The following is a 22,191-nucleotide window of genomic DNA, read 5'->3' on the forward strand; positions in this document are numbered from 1 at the left end:
ATCACAAGATCTACACAATACATGAGAGCAGGCCAGATGATCACAGCACAGCTTCGTTTCTCATAAGCTAAGAATAACTTTAACATCCTCTCATTTAGGGTTTAATGTCAAAATTAACTAACATTTCACTTTTGTCTCACAAGTCCCAAACTGCTTTTTCTGCCCCCAGTGCTGGTGCTTACCCTACTGCAGATTCAAAATCAGTGCAGACCCCCACGCCACCCACCTTCGAGTGAAAGTTTAAAAGAATGAAAAAAACAAAAATAAGCCCTTCAGTCTGGTGGAGGTACAGCAGGACCTCTCTTCTGCTGCCCTGGAGTACTCAAAGTTGAGCATCTTCACAGGAGAGTTTAGGACTAGATTGTGTCCCCAAGGCTGTGAGGTCCCGTGCAAATGTCGTGCCGTGCACAGTCGCTGGGGGTGCACAGACACCCATGAGGTGGGCATGATGTCACCTCCCCTCCATGGCTGATGAGAGTCTACCTCTAGCCAAGTGGAAACTCAGAGCAGGCTACAAATCCTCATCTTTTAAATATTCCCTGGATCTGAAACCTCCTGCCAGCTGGAGCTGCTTTTAGCTGAGCAGACTGAAGTGCTGTATTTAATGAATTCATTTAGAGTCTGGTGCAAGGAAGCAGGGCTGATCCTCATCTAGTGTAAATCTAGGCTTCCCCATTTACTTTAGTGGTGCCTTGTTGACCCTTGATTTATGCCAGCTGAAGCTGCAGTTTGGCATCTCTCCGTACAGTGCTGGACTTCTGGAAATTATTTAGAGCAAGTGACCGGCCAGAAGAACAGAAGTAGGAATCCAGCCTCAGACCAGCCATGGCCCACGTGAGCAGCCTTAGACCCAGCCGTGTCAGAAACTAAACTACCCGTTAGACAGCTGTACAGGAGGGAACTCTGTGGGGAAATGGTTTATCTGTGCTGCGGATAAGCTGTGCACAGGGGAGAGGTTTTGTTTCGCAGCAGGCTCTTGGGAGAAGAGGCAGGGATGTCGGTGGATCCAGATAAGATATCCCTGGGTAAATGCTTCCAGTAGGATTAAGCAACGTTGTCTTCACTAAGAAATGGAAAGGGTTTCCGTTCTGTGTTACAGCCAATTTGCACAGCTTGTTTTGCCAGTGCCAGAAGACAGTCAGAAGGTGCAGAAGCAGTCAGAGCAGTCTCTGTGGTTATACCTGCACTGCCCTCAGTAGCCGGGATGGAGTTCAGGCTCCAGAGCAAGAGCCAAGTGACCCAAGCCAGTTGCCTTCAAACCGTGGGGAGGGGGAGCTTCTGCTTCAGCCAGTCCTTTCCGCTGTGGTTGCATGTCCCTGGGCAGATCCGAATTAGAGGGAAAAAAAAGCATGATCTCTTGTAGTAGTGCTCAGACAGGTGTGCCAAGAGGTGGCACCTGGGTTTGTGAAGGCTGTTTTGCAGCCATCACTGCGCCCCTCTCTCTACCTCCGCACAAACAATACACACCAAACAAAGTGTTACATGAGACAGGTCAAGTTTTGTTTCCAGCCGTAAAATTGTTTCACTGTATGACTTTGCACAACCTATTTCTTCCCTTCTCCAAGGTCTCCTTATGTGTAAAACAAGCATTGTAATACTTCTTCTCCACAAAGCACAAGAACTCCAGTTCTACAGTGCTCAGTCCCTTTGGCAATAACCCTGCTTGAAGTTCAGTATGTGCTGGGTTGCCTTGCAAGACCAAGTCCCACAAGGGTCTCAGAGGAAAGACAGCACAAGATATTATTATGATTAGTAGGATGGCAAGGAGATCTAGCTGTCGGAATTATTCCTGAACCCCTTTCCCAATGAGTCGTACCTTCCTTCCATTCTGTTTCTGAAAATGAGGTTTTAAGACAGCTCCTGGCTTTCCTGCCAACAGCAGAAACTCCATCAAATATATCTTGACATTTCTTTTTTTTCCACTCTTCCCCCTCTCCTCTACTGTTTATTTATTTATAAACATGCCCTCCTCTGCACGGCATATTGTGCGTGTGGGGATAAAGGTAAGCTCAGATCAAAGCTCCTGGGAGATCTCCCTCCCAGCAGCTTCTCTTTTTTACCTTCCCTGCAAGTCTTTTTCAGATGCCTTCTTGTGCAAGGCGTGATGGTGGACAAAAGTGGCGCGTTAGGGAGAGGCAAAATTTAGCAAAGCTGCAAATAAAGGCAAAAGTAAGTGGAGTGCAGCATTGCCTAGCTGTTACAGGTTTGCTGTGGTTTCCACCTAAAGGAGTTCTTCAACACACAAGATAAATACAGCATGCAAGTCTAAAGTTTGCAGCACTTAGTTCAACGATTGTAAAACACCTGTGGGACAGATTTTCAAAAGTATCTCATTTTAGGCAGCAAAAGAAGTGGCTATGTTGGTGAGGAGCTCGCTGTGCCAAACGCCGTTTTGAAATTTTGGTTCTTGTGTGTTAAGTTTTGGAGCTGGTAGGCCCAAAAGCAGTTTGACAAATCTAGTCTTAATTTCAATGCTAAGCACTTTGAAAAATCAAGCTTCACTTGTGACTTCTAAGTGCCTGACAATTTTATTCACAGTGCATTTGGGAATACAATGACCCGTGGATGACTTCTCACAGATCCAGTTTATGAAAACAAAACCACATCTGTGCCAGTTAACTCCAGAGTTACAGTATACAGAGGTCTAAGGTCTTCCCAAGAAATATTTAGCTGTATGTGAAGTGAAAATAGCTAAAAAACATAGCTTCATCTGAAAGAAACTTGTGAGAGGAGTTGTCTTCTCCTGACATATTGCTGAACTCTGCCAGGTAGGTGGTAAAAGTAATAAGACCAGGTCATTGCAGTTTATTTTCCCTGTGGCCACTGTGAAGCTGTTCCCTGCACAGCTTAAACATCCTCTGGTCCTTAGCCCAACTTTGTTTTAAACATCTGAAATAGGGGCTTCCCTGCTTTCCTTGGGAGACTCTTCACACAACTAGCACTTGTAGATGACAAAAAGTTTTTTCTCAACTTTGAACAGACTTATTTCTCTTCTTTTTCTGACCCGTTACTCCTTTCTAGACCCCTATGCATTTTGCTAAATAATTCATCTCTTCCCTCAGTGCTTTCAGCTTTCAAAGAGGTATAGCTTGTCAACATGTCCCTTTTAAGTCCTCTCTTAGTCAAGTTATACATATTTAATGTTTTTAAGCTTCCCTTAGATGCTGATCCCTTTCCAGCCCTTGATGGATTTTGTTGTTGCTTGCTTCTGAATTCCCTCCAATTTCTCCATATCATTCTGGTAACAAGGTGCCTGGGATTGACTGCGCCAGTCCAGGTGTGCTTGGTATTTGGTGGCAGTTGTTTTTGGGTGGAATTAAAAAGAGAAGCAGCAGAATCTCTCAAAGGGAATCTGCTTCATGGTCTCCTCTCTGAGAGCATTATTTTACGACGATATTTTGGGACTGGCTTTAGATATGGAAATGAGAGTGTGTGTCTTGCTCAGAAGCTGTTCTCTGCTTTCAAGTGGGAGAGAGATGGAAAAGGGGAAGAGGGGTTAAGCTCCTCAAAGGCTTTGTCTACATTAGGCTTTTTTCTTCCTATTTCCCACTGTTGCTTGCACGGGTGCAGCTCAATCCACAGTGGCGCTGATGACAGCTCTGGCACAGGCAGGGAAGCTAACATGTTTCGCTACACATCGCCTCCACAATCTCTACAAGCCCTGACTCCACCAGCGGTGCTGCAGCAGCGGGAGCTGGAGAGGGAAAAGGTCAGCTGTAAATAATAACTAGAGTGTTTGCACATCAAGGAGGTGTCCCTCCTGCAGCAGCCGGGAGTGAGCAGGCAGGATGGGCCCACTTTCTCATTCCTCCCAAGACGCCACCGTTCACAGTCAGCTGCTGGAGGCCTGAGGGCAACGCTTGGAAGGGAGGATGATAACTTGGTTGAGCGACCTCTGATACTCTCATGACCTCAGAAAAGAAGGGAAAGTTAAGTCTTATTTTCCCTAATATTGCTCCCATTCCCGCTCTGATCTGCCTCTCCAAAGAATTTCAAGACTGATTTCCCCTTGGAGTGGGTCCTTCCCTCCTACCTGCCCAGGACAAGGGCTGATGCTCGGATGTGATATTCTCTTTTCCCTTTTGGAGAAGGAGCAGTATGAGATGAAATGGACATTAGAATTGACAAAATAGAAAGCACATTCCTGCGTCTCAGGTAGCGTGCTCCTCGTGTATTGGAAGGAACTATTTCATAAGGTACAAAACACGGGAGACACCTGCCAGTTTCACTTAACACTTAAATCTGGTGTTCTTTCACAGCCAAGTAATGGTTAACTGACGAAATTCTCAGCCAGAAAGTATCACCAAGATGAGGATGTTAATGAGTTTAAAAAAAGAAAAAGGGCGCAGAGGGTTGAGAAATGCCTGGGGATAAGAAAGGCAGAGTACAAACTTACAAGGTGGAATACAAGCTGTCATTCAGAGAGGAGGCCGACTTATATTTGCTTGGGGCTAGATTAATAGGCTTTTATGGCTGGGAAGGATCATGAAATTATGTAGATGGTGATTAACATTGTCCTTTTAGGAGGTGTTCCACCTTTCTTTGAAACGTCTGTCACTAATCATAGGAAGGTGGACACTGGACCATGTGGCCCAGTGCTCAGACCTTGTGATACCTGTTCACTGCTGCTGCCATTCCCATTTCCATCCCTAAATGTTCAGCTGTGGACATCTGGGCACGTGGCCTCCATGGAGATGGGCTGCCACCGCAGATCTGTTGGTCACTGCCGATACCTCAGTCGCGGCCCCAGCAGGCGTTGAGGCTGGTGGCCAACATCAGTCCCTGACAAGATTTTGGCTCCAATCCGATTGTCTGTTTGGCTGTATTTTCCCATGTCAGAAACCTTTCCACGGGCAGTACATGGCTTTGAGCCACCTGGAAGTCAGCTCTTCCCGACCCATCAAAGGCTGCTGCCATTCCTGTGGGCATGCCCCTTGTTTGCAACAACCCTGAGGGCGCATGCTGATGTTGTCATGTGGCTGCATGGGATGGCACATACGGCACCTTGCCTTTCGGAATTGGGCCGTGGCACCGTGGCATCACTCACGTGGCCTGTTTTGCAGGTTTGCACATTCCTCTGTGTATGCCATTGTTAGAGGGAGAGTCAGGGAGCCTTCTCACTTCGCCTCCATACAAAATACATGAGGTGATGCCCCAAAGCTCCAGTTTTAATTATTTCGATCTTAAGTTTTGAAGTCCCCTTCCCTGAGCAAACCACTGGACTCTACAAGCTGGAAAGTGCTATTTGCAGTGCCACATCTCTCTTCAGCTGCAAGGAGTTGATTTGCAAATCCCTCCCTTGCTATGTGACAGCCTCTGGTGATACCTCCTGCATTTTTAGCCTGTGACTGGGACAGGAGGAAGGGACCCAAGACCAGACAAAATGCTTTGAAGCTCCCTCTGGCATCACTCTCCCATTCCCTCTTGTGTGTGCACTGTCCCTCTTCTGCACCCACTCTCTCCTGACCTGCCCGCACTCTTGTTTCTTTCTCTGTTTCCCCCTCTTTCAAAGCTGCCCTTTTGCATTACTAATCTGTGGCATTATCTCATTCTCCAGTAGCTGTGCCGGCTGCCTTGATGTTTCTCGCCAGCTTTTGCCTCTATCCCCCCCTTTTTCTTCTCCCCCCGCTTGCCGCCCCATGATGTAGCATTGCCTTTCTCCATCTGCCCGATTGTCTCGCTGCTTTTTATCTGGGTGCTGGAGCTCCAGGTGCTGTCATTCTCCGCGACAGCACAGAACGTTTCAGATTGCCTCTGCGGCTGGATAATTACCAGATACAGAGTCACGTGGACTTCCCAGCCAAACCCTCCCTCCCCTCCTGTCAGAGGAGGAGATCACATCTCTGAAACGCACTACTTTTTTTCTTTTTTTTTTTTAGAAGAAATCTAAGGGAAGAGTTTGGAAGTAGCTTTTGTGGAGTTGCCTAGTGGTGACCAGGTGAAAGTAACCTACAGGGCACTGGGGGAAGAAGAAACAGGTGATTTTCAGTACGAAGGAAAATAACATTCTTGGGGTATCCCCCAACCAGAAAAAGTACTAATGATGCAGAAGACTCATCAGTAGCTGTTCGGTTTCCAGTCCTTTTACAAAATTGTCATAAAAGCCAATATCCAGTTCACATAAATACTGGTGTCTTTCAGTGAACTTCAGTTCCTAAGTGACTGCAGGTTCTTTTTTAAACGTCAGCCCGTGCCCTAGCGATGGCAAAAGCACAGAGTTCTCAATGTAAGTGCAGTGCAACCAAAAGGCAAATCATCTGGCAATGTTCCCCGTTGCCATTCTGCATCATCTCTGCTATTCCCTGGTTTCCCCTTTTGACGGTGCAGGAGCCCTGTGCTGCTCCGGGAAGCTGCGGACAGCAGAGTGAGACATGCACTCCTTGTTGGACATTCACTAAGGCTGCGTGATTGATAGCTGATGAACATTGCCTGATCATGCTGGATCAAGATCAGAGCCAGGTTTCTGGCTGGAAAGGAAAGGGACACTGATGAGTCCTCAGCTAACCCAAAAGGGAAGGAGGGAGCTCAGGGTCTGTTTCCTCAGCAATCTCATCCTCCTGACTGATCTCGGTGCGAGACCCTGATGCAGGCTGTCAGAGCATGTGGCATTTCTGCAAGCATCAGCCAGAGAGCAGTTCAGCCCCTCTGCGCACACGTGGGGACCAAGTCTCCTCTGGCAGGAGCCCTCTAAGTAGAGATGGTCACTCCAGATACGCGCCTCGGAGTGAGAAAAGAGCCATCCAAGGGCTTCCTGACTACACTGTAAAGAAATGGAGGGTTTTGCCTAGGTCTGGTGGGATATAGGAAAACCCGTCACTGTGGTGCTAGGCCTCAGTCTGAGGCTTTTTCTGTATTTTGGTGTTTTAAACTGTGCTGGGATGTGGCTGGGATGGAGTTAGCTCTGTTCATAGCAGTTCATGTTGGTATTGTTAAGAAGGTACCTTTGCTGGAATGGACGTGGACTGAAGTTGTTTGTGCAGGTATGCTGATCGCCAGAAGATGGGAAGAGCAATAAATCATGCCAGTATAAGTTCTTTTATTCTGATACAGTTATATCCACCCCAGGAGAGTACTGGCATAACAATTACTGTAATTTTTGGCTTGATTTCTGTTTTTCTTTCTCTACGAACAGGAGCCTATACTCTTAAATAGTCATTTTAACAGAAAGAAAATCCATATGAGATCAGCTGTGTGTGTGTGCTAGTGAGAGCCCATGCAGCTAGCTGTCTTTTTAGGCTGGTGAATTTTTGGTGAATTCCCTTGGGTTTCATTTTCCACATGTATCACATGGACTGAGAGATGAGGATGCTCACAGCACATGAGCAGTTCTGCACTGATAGTCATATTCACTGCTTGGAATTCTTTTTGCTTTCATTAAAAAGAGTTGATGGGAGAGAGTGAGATAGGAACGTTTCTGTACAAGGCACTGGGGAGTCCTCATCTAGAAAGCTGTGTACGAATGCTGGTCACGAAAGAGGAATTCAGACTGGAGCAGGTGCTGAGAAGGGCTACTGGGATGTTTAGGGCAATGGAGAGTCTATCATACAAGAAGAAACTAGGAGAGTTTGGCTTGTTGAGCCCAGCAAAATGAAGGCTGAGGGGGAATATGATTGCTCTCTGTGAACACGCTGGAAGATAAGCACCCGAGAGAGAGAAGAGCTATTTAAGCTAAAGGATGGTGTTGGCCTGAGAGGAAGTGGATATAAACCAGCCATGAATAAATCTAGACTTAGAATTAGAATAAAAGTTTCTAATCAGCAGAGCAGAAAGACTTTGAACAGCCTGCCGTACGAAGCAGGGGGAGGGTACCCCCTGCCAAACGCACTAGGCTTCAGTAGGAATGAAGTCCATATCTGAAAAAGATGATAAGGTACAGCTGGCCGTGCCGGTGGAGGCCGGGGCTCCCTGACCCGGGAAGCCCATCCTAGCCTCGTGCTCCCAAAATGACAATTTCCTAAAGAGGATGAGCAGAAGTGCGGGCATCCTATCAGCCCTGCACCACTCCAACAGGGGGATGGCCCAAAATTGTCACCCGAGTGCTGAGATACACGGGAAGCTGCAGACAGGTGTGACGACCAAGGTCACAGCATAATATGGCTGAAAGAAAGCGTGGGCTGAAAACATACGTCAGTTTCCCCCTCCCGCCAGTTTTCCAGGGCAGGACTGGCTTTAAGCAGCAGTTTTCTAAATCCCTCTGAGAGCCTGTGTTATCATGCTGGCAGTGGCGGCTCAGGAGCTATTTATGTCACATTTTGGGAATCGGCACAGCTTTTGCTCTCAAACAGTGACCCTGCTGTGGGTCGTGGCACATCAGGAGAGGAGCAGCAGCTGGACCAGGCTGGGGAAAGAGAGGAGTAGTGGCAGCAGGGAGAAAAAGGAGCAACACCTCACACCTACGTGTATTCAAATTTGGTAAAATGAGGCTTTTGGTGCTTGGCTGAAAGGAGGTTTCAAACACTTGGTTGTCTTCCATTGCCATCCACTTAGGAGGCCCTTGCCTTTGCAGAGAGGAAGAAGTGTTCACCTGTTGCTTTTGTAGCATCTGCTGCTGAGGAGAGCCTGATCCGGAGCAGTGGGAACCACCCAGGGCCAACAGCTCCTACGTTATTCCTCTGGACTGTGCGCTCCTATGTGCGCTACCAGTGTACTGCCCCTCTGGTGGGGACCACACACCAGGGAAAGGGAGCTGGCTGCTGCGGTGGCAGCGCTGCATTCCTCTTGAAATGCTGGCAGGGTCCGGTGCTGCAGTGGTGTTGTGGGACCTTTCCCCTGAGCACCCTCCCTGGCAGGGTCAAGGCTGGCATGCCCACGGTCTGTCCTTAGTCCTCGCTGCCCACGTCCCTGCTGGGGCATGGCAGAGGGGCCAGGCTCTTCCTACCCCCACAGCTGACCATGGGGGTGTTCGAGTCTTTGCTTCCCACGCAGGGAAGGGCCGAAGAGCACGAGAAGACAAGATGAAACAGCGCGAGCGCGGTTTGCTCTTGAGCTTTGCTCGCAAGGCTGCAAGCGGTACTGTGTTTAACCACCGCATTAGCTTTCCAGGATCATACTTTGCAACACAACGGAGAATTTGTCTTGCACGTTCAGAGCTGGCAGCCGGGAGCTGACGTTGCTTTGTGCTGAACAAGCCGTGTTTGATCCCTCTCTCTTTTCCCTCTTGCCATTTTGCTGCCGGGGGTAGAGGGCAGCGGGGGAAGTTGTTAGCTGGATCCTGTGAGTGTGTGTGAAGTGAGAAGATTAGAGCAGGCTCATCACAGAGCCGAGGGGAAGGCGGGAGATCTGATCCAGGGCGGGTTGTGACATCCTCTGGTGAAAGGGGGTCGTGTCCCTGGGTGAGGGCAATGGGGTGGGTTCCAGGTGCTTAACTGCGTGTGCAGCAGGCGACTGAGATTTGGTCTGATGCACAGAGATTGTCTTACAGAAGAGATGATCAAAGGGTTAACGGAGAAAAGATGATTAAAGAGGAGCGTGGGAATTATGACACAGAGCTGTCACCACAATGTGCTTTGGAGAAAGAGGGCAAAAAATGCAGTCTGAAACCACACTGTTTATTTATTTTTCCCCAAAATGAGATAGGAGCTGTGGCTTGCTGGCAAAGCAGCATACCATATTTCATTAATCCTAGCAGCTTGCCTCTTCTCACTGGTGGGGCTTTGGCAGAGAACTGTGGGATTGGGTCTACTCTAAAAAAATATATATTTATTTGGAATTACAACAACAATAAAAAAACCCCAAACAATTATCCCAAGTTCAAGGCGACCCAATACGTCATCAGAAATGCTGTAAAATCCCTGCCATGTTAAAGTAATAATTTAAACAGCATCTTCACCAGATCCTACAGGGCTTCCTTCCTGCCTCTTCATCACTGTAGGCTCTAAATATCATCCACTCCTTCCAAACACCATTGAACTTACCCCGAAAAGAACCCCCCCGAAGGCAATAAAATACCCCCACTCCGTCTCCGTAGCCCAGAGCCGTAGCTGCTGTACTGCTTTCTCTGAGGCAGAACGGGAAGCGCCCTGGTGAGCCCCCAGCTCTTGTGCATCCTCCTCCTCCTCCTCCTCATCCTGTGCAGTCCCTACCCTGATGGTGGCACATCCAGCCCAGGGAGCCCATGCTAAGGGCTTTCCGACAAAATGCTGCCTCTCAGCAGCGTGCCCGTCTGTCTGCCGGAGGGAAGGGAGGGTGGAACGCTTAGGGCCGGGAGCCGCCGGAGTGACAGGTACAACATCAGCTGCGACGAGTGTTACAGCAACATGCTGGGAAATCGATGCACCACACGGCAGTGCCTCGGCGGGAGGAGGAGCAGGAGTCACTGGGGTTAGGAATCAAGCACCAAGACAGGAGCAAGGCAGAGCAGGCAGTGAGACCTCCCGCCTTGGTGTTCACCAGGAGAGGAGATGCGGATGCCTGAGCCTCCCTCTCCTTTTCTTCCCTCACTTTCCCACCTATCAAGAGGAATAAGCCCAAATGCTTTCAAGAAGGGGAAAAAAAAATAATACACACCTCCCCTACTCAGACGGAGTTTACCTCGGAGCCTATGAGGGCAAGTTTGCAGGAGCGCAGCTTTGTCCCAGCACTGCACGTTGGGCCAGGAGGTGTGAGAGGAGAGAGGACGAGCAGCGGGGCCCGTTCCCAGCTCCTGCCCTCCTGCTGCCTGCGTGCTGACAGATGTCCTCTCCCAGCCTGAAATCCAGGGACTGGGAACAGTGGTGGACAGCCCTCCCTCCCATTTGAGACGATGGTTCCTGCTGAAAATCCCAAAGCATTCTCCTGTGGCAAAAGCGTCACTCCCTCCCCTCCCTGCTGTGGCACGGCTCAGCCTGCATTTGTGCATTTGTGCGTGGGGAAACCCAGACTGAAGGAGGTGTGTGAGGATGGCCCAGGTTCCTTTCTCTACGTTTGGTTTCCATCCATCTTCCCTGGCTGGTTGTTACACAGTCGTTAGCCACTGTGTGAGAACTGGAAACACATCTGTATCAGCTAAAAAGGATGCCATCGCTAAAAGACCTCAGGTGCCAAACTTTGCGATGTTTGTTTACAAGAGGGCAAGGAGGGCTAGAGGAGCATGGCACCAAGATGTTTTGTTCTTCTGTGTCTGTGGTTTGAATTGGTGCTGAGATCAATAGTTCCTGAATCCCTGCAGTGATCGTGCAAGGCATGACCATCACCACTAGCTGGTCCTCTCGTTAGCCGCATCAGCAGATGTCAAGAAATTAAACCTGAAACTGTAAAGAAAAGCAAAATGGATGGATTGCAGATCATCTATTAGCATTCACTAATGTTGATGGTAATGCTTTCAATAAGCCTAATGAAAAGCGTTTGACTGTCTCTATGAACTTGATTATTGATTATTAGTGAACGATAAGAGTCATTTGATATCTTGCTGATGCCATGCTCCTATTGCATTGCAGTTAAAATGTCAGTTAACGTGCCATTTAATATTCTATTAGTATTGAATTAGCACTTATTACACTGTGAAAATCATCACCATAAATCCTTATTAAGGCATGATCCATACAGCTGGGTGGCATCTCTGGCAGACTAAGAGGGTGCGTGTGTGCAGACGGACATACCGAGATGCATCATCCATGTGGATACATGTTTGGAGCGCGCCAGGACTTGGAATTTCCACATTTGTACATTGATTTTCCCTGACAGTTTGAGAGGAACGGGTGTGCTGAACAGAGCAGCTCAAATCCATTTCGCTTACTCTTCTCATTTTCCTCCTTTCCCTCCTCTCTCCTCCTTGCTTTATTTCGGGAGCACCTGCTAACTTACTTCATGGGTATTTGCAAGGTTGTCTGACTGTAGCTATTGACCACCAGCCTAGGGCTGACCTCGGGGGGTGTTGGACAGGTCCTTGACGCATATTTTCTCTTCGGCAGAGAGGAGGGAGGGTCTCCAGGTGAGTGTCCTCTTGGGAACGAGAGGATGAGGCTTTGCTCCAATGGCACCGCTGAGCTGTTACTGACCCGAGGGACATCGCAGGGGCACCTTTGCTGCCTCGACGCAGCGACGTGTAATGACCAGGTGTGGGGCAGAGCCCTGGTGTGCTACACTGGGTCACGGAGGGCTGCGTTGTAGGTCGGGAAAGCAGCCTGGCAGGGCTGGTGCAGTGCACTGGATCTGCTGGTGCCCAGCAGCACTGATAGGTGTGCCGGGGGATTTTCAGAAGTGACACAGAAACTTCAGCTCCCACTGACTTCAGCTTCAGCTGTTAATCTGCTTAGCTTCTCGCCGCTGTCCCCCTCAGGATTTTCATAAATCCAAAATGTGCAGAGAGGGGCTTCGAACACCTTTGAAAAAGACCAAACGCCTGTTTCTCAGTGCCATTACGACTCTACGCAGAAATGTGTGTGCAAGAAAGCTGGTGGCCCTAAGGCAGCCGGCTCTGAAGATTGTCTGGGAGTCCCTCCAGGGCCACTGCTCTGGGGCACAGTGCCCTCCTGGGTCCTTGCTTCCAGCTCCCAGCACTGGTGATTACAGCCCAGGGTTGACAACTGAACTGGGCACCACCACATCATAGAATCATAGAACTGTCAAGGTTGGAAGGGGCCTTTCAGACCATTGAGTCCAACCATCAACCTGACATTGACAAAACCACCACTAAACCATGTCCCTCAGCACCACATCCACCCGTCTTTTTAATACCTCCAGGGATGGTGATTCCACCACTTCCCTGGGCAGCCTGTTCCAATGTTTGATAACCCGTCGCAGTGGTGCTGGTTTCTACATGTAAGTGGCTGCGCATGGATTCCCCTTTCTTTTTTATGAAGAGCAACTTTCAAAAACAAGTCAGATTGCAGCTGAGAGCTCAAGGCAAATGTCTGCCGGGCTGGAAGGGTGGGCTCTGGCCTGAGGGGCAAACCCTTGCTCCCCTCCCTTGGCTGGATGGCAGCGCTGCTGGCCGGGGTCGGTTGGGCTGCTCTCTAAAGCAAATGTTTGCTGGATTAGACAGAGCTGCTTCCAGCTTGGCCAGCAGCATGGTGTCCCTCCCATCGATGCCCACTCAGCCTGGCTTTCCTCCTGCCCACAAGGAACCCCAGAGCAACTCGGAGAGCATCCAGGGGAAGCAAAAAGAGAGGGGGTGAGAGGTGCCAACCATAATGGTAGGGTCACATCGCAAGGGACGGCAGCTGCAGTGCAGCATGAATGAAAAGCATTCAAACAGAGGAACATGGGAAATGTCTGACCTATGCTGAGAGGCTGTATGAAAGCCTACTGCCAAATATTTGTCTTATCTTGAAGCAACAATCTTTATCTTCTCTCTTTTCCCTTTCAAATACAACACGCGTGAATAGTGGTGGGGAGGGGTGCTGGGTTGTTTGGATGCCAGGAGGCTGTGGGCAGAGCTCTGAGAGGTGAACAGCAGCTCTGGAGACTGAGCTTCCCTATGTATCCGCAGAGCATGGAGTGAGCTGCTGCAGGGCAAACCCTCTCAACCTGTCTGAGCCTGGCCCTGGTGGGTGCAACTGCCAGGGTGAAAGAGGAGTTATGTCCCCATGTCTTCTTCAGCCCTGGACCTCTCAAATGAGCCGCAGCTGAGAATGAGCAGGACATGCCTCCTTGTTGGCATCTCCTCATCTCTTCTGTGCAAGCCACCTTCTAGAGATGGGTAGAGGTACAGGGCGGGTGCCTTGGCCAAAAATGGGTATTTGTCTTCACAGCACCTTCTCTACTCTCTGTCAAGGAGCACAATGCTTGTCGTGCAGTTGCAACAGGGTTAGTCTGCCCTCTGCCTTGCAACACTTGGCCATCAGGGCTATGCTGGTCCTGCTGCTGCTCTTCTGCCTGCCACCCCTAGCTGTCATTCCTCCTCTCCTGTCTCACCTGGGATATTCACAGGACATGCTGCATGTGTCACAGGGATGGCAGTGACACCCCCCACAGCCTCTCCTTTTCAGTCTGAAATCTGCGCCTGTCTGCACAAGCGGGCAGATGTGCATCGGCAAGGGGGTATGTGTGTTAGGAGGGTGGTGTTTGAGGAGTGAATCCCTCTTTCCACAAAGCCATTTTTTGTCAGAGGGATGGAAAGGGGAGATACACTACAGCTGCCTGTGCTGCTGAAGCTGAGGGATGGAGCAGCTGTGCCCTGAGCTGACAAAGCTGAAGCCCTGAACCTTTGCCCTCCAAGCTGGCAGGGGGCTGGGAACGTAACTCTTTTGTATACTTAACTTTTGAAGGTGAGGGAGAAGCATATGAAGAACTCCTTCTGACCTTTCCCATTGGTGGGGTTAGAAGGGATTTAGTGACCAGGATCTCTTGTGGCCTTCCAAAGTCATTTTTGGTGCAAGTGTAGGCCACAGACAAAAGAAAGAGAGAACAGGAGGCATAACCACCCCAAATCCCATGGTTTCATGAACAAACGGTTCTAAAAATCATTGTGAAATACATGATCAGGGGGCAGTGATGGTGAGGAGATGCTGTGGTTTACCGGCAAGGCAGGAATGTGCTATGGAGTTTCTGAGCAAAGTAGTAAAGGGAGGGGACAAAATGGAGATGATGGAGAGGTTTGTTAATCTCTCCCTCACCTTTCTCATCTTCTGCAGGTGTTATGTAGAAGACAGAAGCTCCAAGGTGGCCTGGTTAAACCGTTCTGGCATCATTTTTGCTGGAGAAGACAAGTGGTCCCTGGACCCTCGAGTAGAGCTGGAGAAGAGAAACCCCCTGGAATACAGCCTGCGGATCCAGAAAGTGGATGTCTACGATGAGGGGTCCTATACGTGTTCAGTGCAGACACAGCACCACCCCAAGACTTCCCAGGTTTACTTGATCGTGCAAGGTAAGCAACATGCCTGAGAAGAGAGCAAAGAGAGAAAGACACAGGGGGTGGAGGGATCTGTGTCTTAGAGAAACCCCAGAGTCAGTATCCTGTGTATCCCTTATGTTTACAGTAGGACCCAGCAGGACTGTCCCCTTCCACTGCAGCGTGGCATGACTTTACTCAGCTGTCAGTCTGTCCTTTCAAAAGCAGTGACAGAGCAGCGGACACTGATGATGCCAAGACATATTCTAGTATAATGCAAACCTGGTTCCTGGCTCTGGTTGTTCTGGCACCGAGGTGAAAGCATTTGTTTGCAATGACACTTGTCAGAACATCATGCTTGCCTCATCTCTTCCCAGATAGCCCTCTGGTTTCTTCGCCTCCTCCTTCCTCAGGTTTCCTTTCTTTGTTCTTGTGTCAACAAGCTTCTGTGCTGTGTGTTTTGGCCTTCCATTGTCAACTCTTAGCAAGGCTGGGGAATTAATTTTCCTGGGTGTTTTTCTGTGTCATTCGTTTGCAGGCTGCGCTGTTGCTGGGCTTGTGTGAAACCTGGTACCTGAGGTAGCTGCCGTGTACCTTATGTCGCCCTCTCCTTTTTTAGCTCCTCTCCTCCTGTGTGCATTATAGGGAACTGGAAGCTTGGCAATCTGAACCAGCGTTGTCCTATCTGTCTGCTTGCCTTCATGGTAACATGAACAACAGAGAGCAAACACAGTAAGGAAGGAGTTCACCAATTACTGGTAAGGGCATTATGGAATTTACATGTTCCATCCTGTCCAGACCAGAATACAAAATGAGTACGTTTACTCAGTTTTGTTTTGTTTTGCTTTTAATCTTCATGCCATTCTATCTGCCTATTTATCTAAAATATTTATAGAGCAGCTTAGATAGATAGGTATATTATGAGTGTTTGATACATATTACAGGTATGTTCAGCTTCTACATTATCATTCAGGCGGGAGTTTGTTATTTGTCCTGATTTGTCTAGTAACCCGAAAGGCTGCAGATATGATTTCCCCTATCAAGTGTTTGAATCGCTCTGGATATAAATGCGTGCATGAAGGGACTCTTCGTCTTGCTGGAATTGGCAAGCTGGGGGCTAACTAGCATCCCGAGTGTTTCTTCGCAAGGTGAAGTCCAGACTTATGGTCAGAGGTGGTGCTTTACATGCGAGTGTGGTGAGACAGAAGGCTCCTGGTTTATCTTCTTGCTCAGAATCCTACCCCAGCAGCATGACGAGCAGCAGGCGCCAGCGTGCAGAGCAGCTCTCCCGACCCGTCTGAGTGTTTGCTGGCGTGTGCCCGGCGTGAAACGCGCTCGCCAGCCCTGGAGGAGTACCCTGCCTCGCTGCTCGCTGTAGCGGTGCATAGCTAACTGGCTGTAGGTGGTTTATTGCTGGTAAAATCTCACAGCTTACGATTTCCACTTACCTGTCAAGAAAAATACAGGTGCAAATGAATTTTAGAGCCACACACATGTATTATTAATTTTATTTGTGCCTATTAGATATGGGCCTAAGCAGTGAAATTGAGTTCTCTAGCTTAGCTTTCACCTAAATGCGTGGGTGTCCAGCTCTGAACTACTGCCACCTTTCTGAGGATGAGAAAATTCAGGATTTGGCACACCTAAACTCTGGATGCCTGTAAACAAGGTATCTGTGGATGATCTTTGTTTAACGCCTGACATAGATTTAGCAAAAGACCCATTCCGATATTGTGCTTACTTTTAAAGCCCCAGGTCCTGTAATCATGTAATTCGGTGAAACTCATAGCTTTGATTTTTCTAAAACTAAATTTCATCTGGTAAAAAAAACCCAAGCAAAATATAAATACAAAATTGGAAAAGTTAGACTCATCATTTTAAACCATGTTTTTATTAGTTTAAAACTAATAAATAATTCATTTTAAATAATCTTAACTAATAAACCTAATTTGTTAGAAAATAGTATATGTTAGAAAATATCCGTTTCCTCTCCGAGTACCATTTTCTCATATTGATTATTATTATTCTTAGATCTGCGAGTTGTCTGGCTGAAAAATAGTCTGCCACTAGTACAAATGAAAGGAGTTTGGATATTGAGTCATGCTAAGCTTTTTCATTTTATTTATTTTATGTAGTTTATTTGCTTTTGTTGGTTTTGTGTTCATAAATTTAAAAACATCGGCTATGTGAAGCTCTGGGCATCCCAAACATAAAAATAAATAAATAAAAGAAAATACAGCTCCTGAAAAATTAAATAACATGCCGGTCAACTGATCTGAGTAGTAATCGAGCAGGACGATTTCTTGAATGGTGGTCAGTGATTTCCTTCAAACAAGCCCAGGGAAACTGAAACAAGCCAGGGTCAGAGTCTCCTTGCTAGCTTTGCACATACTGGTGACGCCTGGATTTGTCAGTGAAAGATCCTGCTTATGCCTTGGAAGCAATAGACTGCCTTAGGCCATGCCCAGTCTTCTCGTTCTGCTCAGTTAGATCTGTCCATGGGTATTTCTGCTCCCCACTGCGCTGTATACCAAAGACAGGTCCTTTATATCCCCTGGTTCAACTCCCTCATCTATATAGCCACTGTGAAAACCCAGCTCCTGTCACCCGTGAAGCAAATGGGATAGCTGTATCAGAGACTAACATTCAGACAGATACTGGTGTGGTGCTGAAGCCCTTATAAATAGAGAAGACCACTTCCATGTCCACAATGCAAGTTGAAATAGATGGGCTTTGGGGCTTTGGTGCATCCTAAGGATTCACTGCATTTAGATTGCTGCAGGCTAATGGAGTTGCATTCCAGGAGCAGGTCCTTTCCTCCCTTGAGAAAATCAGCTTTCCCTGGAGTGAGCTCAGCTCAGTTTGCTGGCCAGAGCTGCAAGAGTGTATCACAGAAGGAGGGACACCGCCTCTCTAATTTGTGTGCCCATGTCCTTTAGCATTTCCAAGCGAAGTGCCAATTCTGTCTTGTCAGCCAGCACCAGTCTCTGCATAGGCACCCGACTCTGTCCGCTTTCCTCTCTGGCTTAATTGTGTATGTCCACTGATGGGATCACTCTCAGCTGGGGCATATTCCAGAGGTCTAAAAGAGGGGTAATGAAACAACACTTAAAAAAAACACAACTTGATAGATCTACTAAAAGATCTAACTACTAACTAGATCTACTAAAAGTAGAAAAAGTCCCCTTCATAAGTCTTTCCTCCTTTTCAAATTCAAAGCCAACTCTGCTGGTAGAAGTAGGGATTCGCTGCCAAAAGATTCATTAGTATAACTGTGGCCATCTCTTCTGCCTTTCTGACCCAGGTGGCCAGCACTGCATGCAGGGTGGGTTGAACTGGAGGCAGCTGTCTCTGCCCAGCTCCATTGCTACCAGATGCTGGTACTGTGCTCTCTATGCTTGGGTGAAAGCATGAAGAGACTGCTCTGAGCACTCAAAACGTTTCATGCTTGCCTCATTTGGGGTGTAATGACTACTAGCGAATGTTTCCATTCAGTACCCCAGATATTTCTGTTGGGGTCTGATCAGAGGAGCAAAGAGCTGGAAGGACCCACAAGAAGTGGTCTGGTCCTTCCCCATGCAGTAAGACAAGATGGACTATACAGTGGCTGCCCCTAACATGTCCTTTTTGAAGACAGCCTGTGCCTGCATAGTCAGTGCATGGCCATTATTTCACTCCACTTGCACTTGGAAAGCTTTTATTAACATATGATCCAAATTGATTTGGCTGCCAATTATTTCTGGTCCTTCCAAGACACATGGCGGTAATTTCTGCTCCTCTTCCTCAAAACTGCCTTTTATCTGATAGAAGCCCATTAATCCCCATGTCTCAGACCTCTCTAGTCTAGTTTAACAGGCTCGCTGCATCTCGCAGGTCATATTGTCCAGCCCTTATTGTCATGTGTATTTCACTACTGTCTGATTTGTCTACATGTTTCCTTAAGCGTACTGTCCAAAACCAAAGCAGGGGTTCCAGTTTAGGACTCAGTCGTGCAGATAAAAGTACCAGCCGTGTTTTGCATATCATGCTTCACTTACCTAATCCCAGAATGAGATGAGATTTACCCTTTTTTTTGTAAGAGCGCCTCATTGCTTTTGCTTATTTAGTCTCTCTGCTGCTCTCTAACCCTCCGTTACTGGTCTGCAACACAGTCTGCAGCTCATCCCCCATTTCTGTAATTGTTTCCCCCCCCTTCCAGAGCATAGTGCTTTGTGCTCACTGTTGTTGGATGCCATCTGGTTGGTTTCTCCATGGAGACCACTTCTTCAGTTTACTTATGATCCTGGTCTCCAAAGCACTTGCAACTGCCCCCAACTTGGTGTCATTGACAAAAGTCAGGTGCCTTCTTTCTGTTCCATCATGAAGGTGTTAATTAAAGTATTGAAGAGATCAGGGTACAAAAGCGGACTGTGGTAGCAACCCACTAAAACCTCCATCCCTGTTGAATAGCGATCAGTTGATTGCAGCTCTTTGAAGCATCCTGATGGTGATTTAACATCCATCATATTCTCCTAGCTTGTTCAAGAGACTGTCGTGCCTTCTGAAGTCGAGATATATCACATCATCACACATACTTCTCCTGCATTATCTGCTATGCCAGATATCCTTCAAAAAAAAGGGAATGAGAGTGGGGTGACGTGATACGTGCTTGCCAAAAGTACATTGCTTATTTTTTCCTTTACTGTATTGTTATCCTCTAACTGTTTATAAAGAGGATGTTTAATTGTTTCTTCCAGTATGTTGAGTGACTTGTTCTGGGAGAGTGGGTTGTAATGGGGACGCACACAGTGGTTGCCCTTTTCCAAGTGTTACCTTGGGTTCTTGTTCTTTTAGGGCTGTATCCTCAAGCCCTTCTCAGGCATTAAATATCAGTGGAGAAATCCCAGTAGTCCTTATTTGTCTCATCAGGGTCACAGGCACAAAGGCACAGTGATCTTAGCAGGCATGGGGTTTAAAAGTTTCAGCGATAAAGACTTAGACCTGTCCAAGTCAGGCTAAAGGAATAACTCTTTACAGTAGGAGCAAGTAGATGATTGCTGCATTTGCTGTCCAGAGCCTTTACAGCAAGGCATCATTGCGAATGGAGATGGTTGGGACCTTTTTAGTGAAACTAAAACATTTCACTGGTTTTGGCTTTGATTAAAATTTAATCAGGAAGGTTTTACAGGTCTGAGGTGCTTTTTCTGGTCAAAATTGGGAAAAAGAAAAGGTATAGCATTGCCACAGCCTGTTTAAAAGCTACAGCATTCAGCTGGGGTGTGGAGAACTCACGTTTGCATTTTTGCTCAGAGCCTGGGACTCCCGCAGGCTCACTAACATTTCTGGCGATTCCCAGTTATTGGCTGTTTGAAGGACATGGTCTTTCCCTTGTTTTAATGTTTATTTTACAAAAAAAAAAAAAATCAAAAGGGCTCTGTCATTTTAGCAAAACAAAAAGAAATTTGTAAACATCAGCAGCAAATTTCCACAAAGAGGAGTTCATGTTTACTGCCCAACCCTAATCACAAACTCAGAGTCGAATGTATAGCAGCTAAAGGCCAAATCCTGCAGTTTTCTTTCAAACTGGTAGGCGTTAGTGTGTGAAAAGAGCCACAGGGTGTAGCCTTTCTCCATTATGCATTGCCTTTGTAGAGCTCCTTGCTTGCAAAGATTCAGACTGACCATTCATTGTTTCAAAGTGGTATAAAGATGTATTTGTTGTTGCTGGGATTTAACAATGGAAAATTTATTATTAACTCTATGTGGTAGATTAGCTGTGTCCCCTCTCGGTCCACTCCCCTGAAATTAAAGGACTTTGTGCAGGAGACTGGTAAAGCACCGCAGAGAGAAAGGCAGCTGAGGCCAGCCAGGCTTGCCCTGTGTCGGCACTGCTCTGCCAGCGAGCCCCTCGGCAGGAGCTGGGTGTAGGGCTGGGGAGGGAGGGTGTTGTCCACCACCTGCTCAGCCCTTGCCCTCGTCGCTGAGGGCAGCGATAGGGAAAGATTTTGCTTTAGACTTCGGGGCTGTGAGAAGGGTTTCTGAGCAGAACTGGAGCAAGGCACACAAGTGTGTTTTATAGGAGCCTGAAGACAGGTATCAGGTGGAGGTAGCTCCTGCTGGTCACCAGCCTCAGACCAGAGCCAGTGAGGCATGGTGGGGTTCATCTGACCAAACGTAGATGTTACCCTGGAGTGGGTCGCTTTGAGCTCCTTTTGTCATTAGTCAGGAGAAGCAGGCTCTTCTCAAAGTCCAGTTCATCCTAAAGTAACTATTGAAAATTCGTCAGACAAATTTACCAGTGGAAATGTCAGCTTCTCTCCCCTGGCTGTAGACAGGAGTCCAAGGTGAGTGGTCCGTATGGTGCCATGTATCCTTTTAGTCTTTCCAGACCCCTTTCTGCCATTCTCCGCTGGAGTTTATTCCCTGCCAGAATACAGGATTTGTGGCTGTCAGTGCTTGCAGCGGGTCGCTGGGAGACCAGAGCTGGGCTGGTTTTGAGCTCAGCAGAGCTGTGGTGGGACCCCGTCTTCCCCTGGCAGGTCTGGCCTTCCCACCCCTTCAGCTAGCGCTGGAAGCAGAGCAGTTTGAAGAGAACTGAAGCTATTTTTCCTTTGCTAGACAGACAATAAGGATGTTGGAGTCAGATGCTGGTCTCCAAGAGATGTTTGCTTCCCCTCTTTGTGGGCGCAGAGCCCAGAATTCAGAGGGATCTTTCTGAGTGCTAACACTGTAGCGTTTTCAATTCCAGGGAGCCTGCAGTAGGTAAGAACGAGCACAGACCACTTTGTCTTTTTCAGGACATAGCCCCAGTGGGAAAATGACAGTGAATTTGGCATGCTGTTGCAAAGAATAATGAGATAACATGGGAGTATGAATTTTCTGGGAGGAAGAAAAAAGATCATTTTACTGGGACAGTGGGGGAGAAGAAGAAAAGATTGGAGGGAGGAGATAAATGCAGACTACTGTGGGGTCTGGGAGAGACAGGACCACTGTGCTTAGAAGGAAATGACAGCGGATCAGTTTGATGGGGAAAATAAGCTGAGAGAGCAGGGAATCATCTCGGGGAACTGAAGTGCAGTAGATCTTGCTGCCCCTCCTTCTGCTGTTACCATGGACCGTAATTGCCTAGTGGCAAAATAATTACAGAATTTCAGGCATGCAGTAGTATTGGTGGCAATCTTTCTAGGTTTTCTGTGCTGGTTTGGTTTGCCCAAACTCGCAAATTGCAGGAAACTGCACCTGGTGTTTCATAGGTTACCAAGGAACTTCCTGCTGCTCCCTATCTAATATTTTTATGGCCTCCCCACAGTGTCCCAATGCCTCTTAACTTCTGTTTTCCTATCTCCAGGCATGGCTGGGGTGTTACTATGCAGCATAGGGTTTGGCTCTGTTATATAGGTTGGATCTCAGCACTTCTTAGTGCATAAATCAAGAGGGTTTTTTGGAAATATTTTGGTGCTTGC

General features: G+C 47.7%; 1 protein-coding gene across 4 annotated transcripts in view; it reads left to right on the forward strand.

Moving 5' to 3' along the window:
- LSAMP (limbic system associated membrane protein) overlaps positions 1 to 22,191 on the forward strand; it is a 1,022,146-nt gene that overhangs the window by 842,785 nt on the left and 157,170 nt on the right. For all 4 annotated transcript variants that reach the window (XM_074594342.1, XM_074594328.1, XM_074594319.1 and 1 more), the window contains one exon: positions 14,553 to 14,785. In XM_074594342.1, the coding sequence (XP_074450443.1) occupies positions 14,553 to 14,785 (233 nt within the window). The remainder of the gene's footprint in view (positions 1 to 14,552; positions 14,786 to 22,191) is intronic.

Source organism: Larus michahellis, chromosome 1 (genome assembly GCF_964199755.1).
Source record: "Larus michahellis chromosome 1, bLarMic1.1, whole genome shotgun sequence".
NCBI classification, from domain to species: domain Eukaryota; kingdom Metazoa; phylum Chordata; class Aves; order Charadriiformes; family Laridae; genus Larus; species Larus michahellis.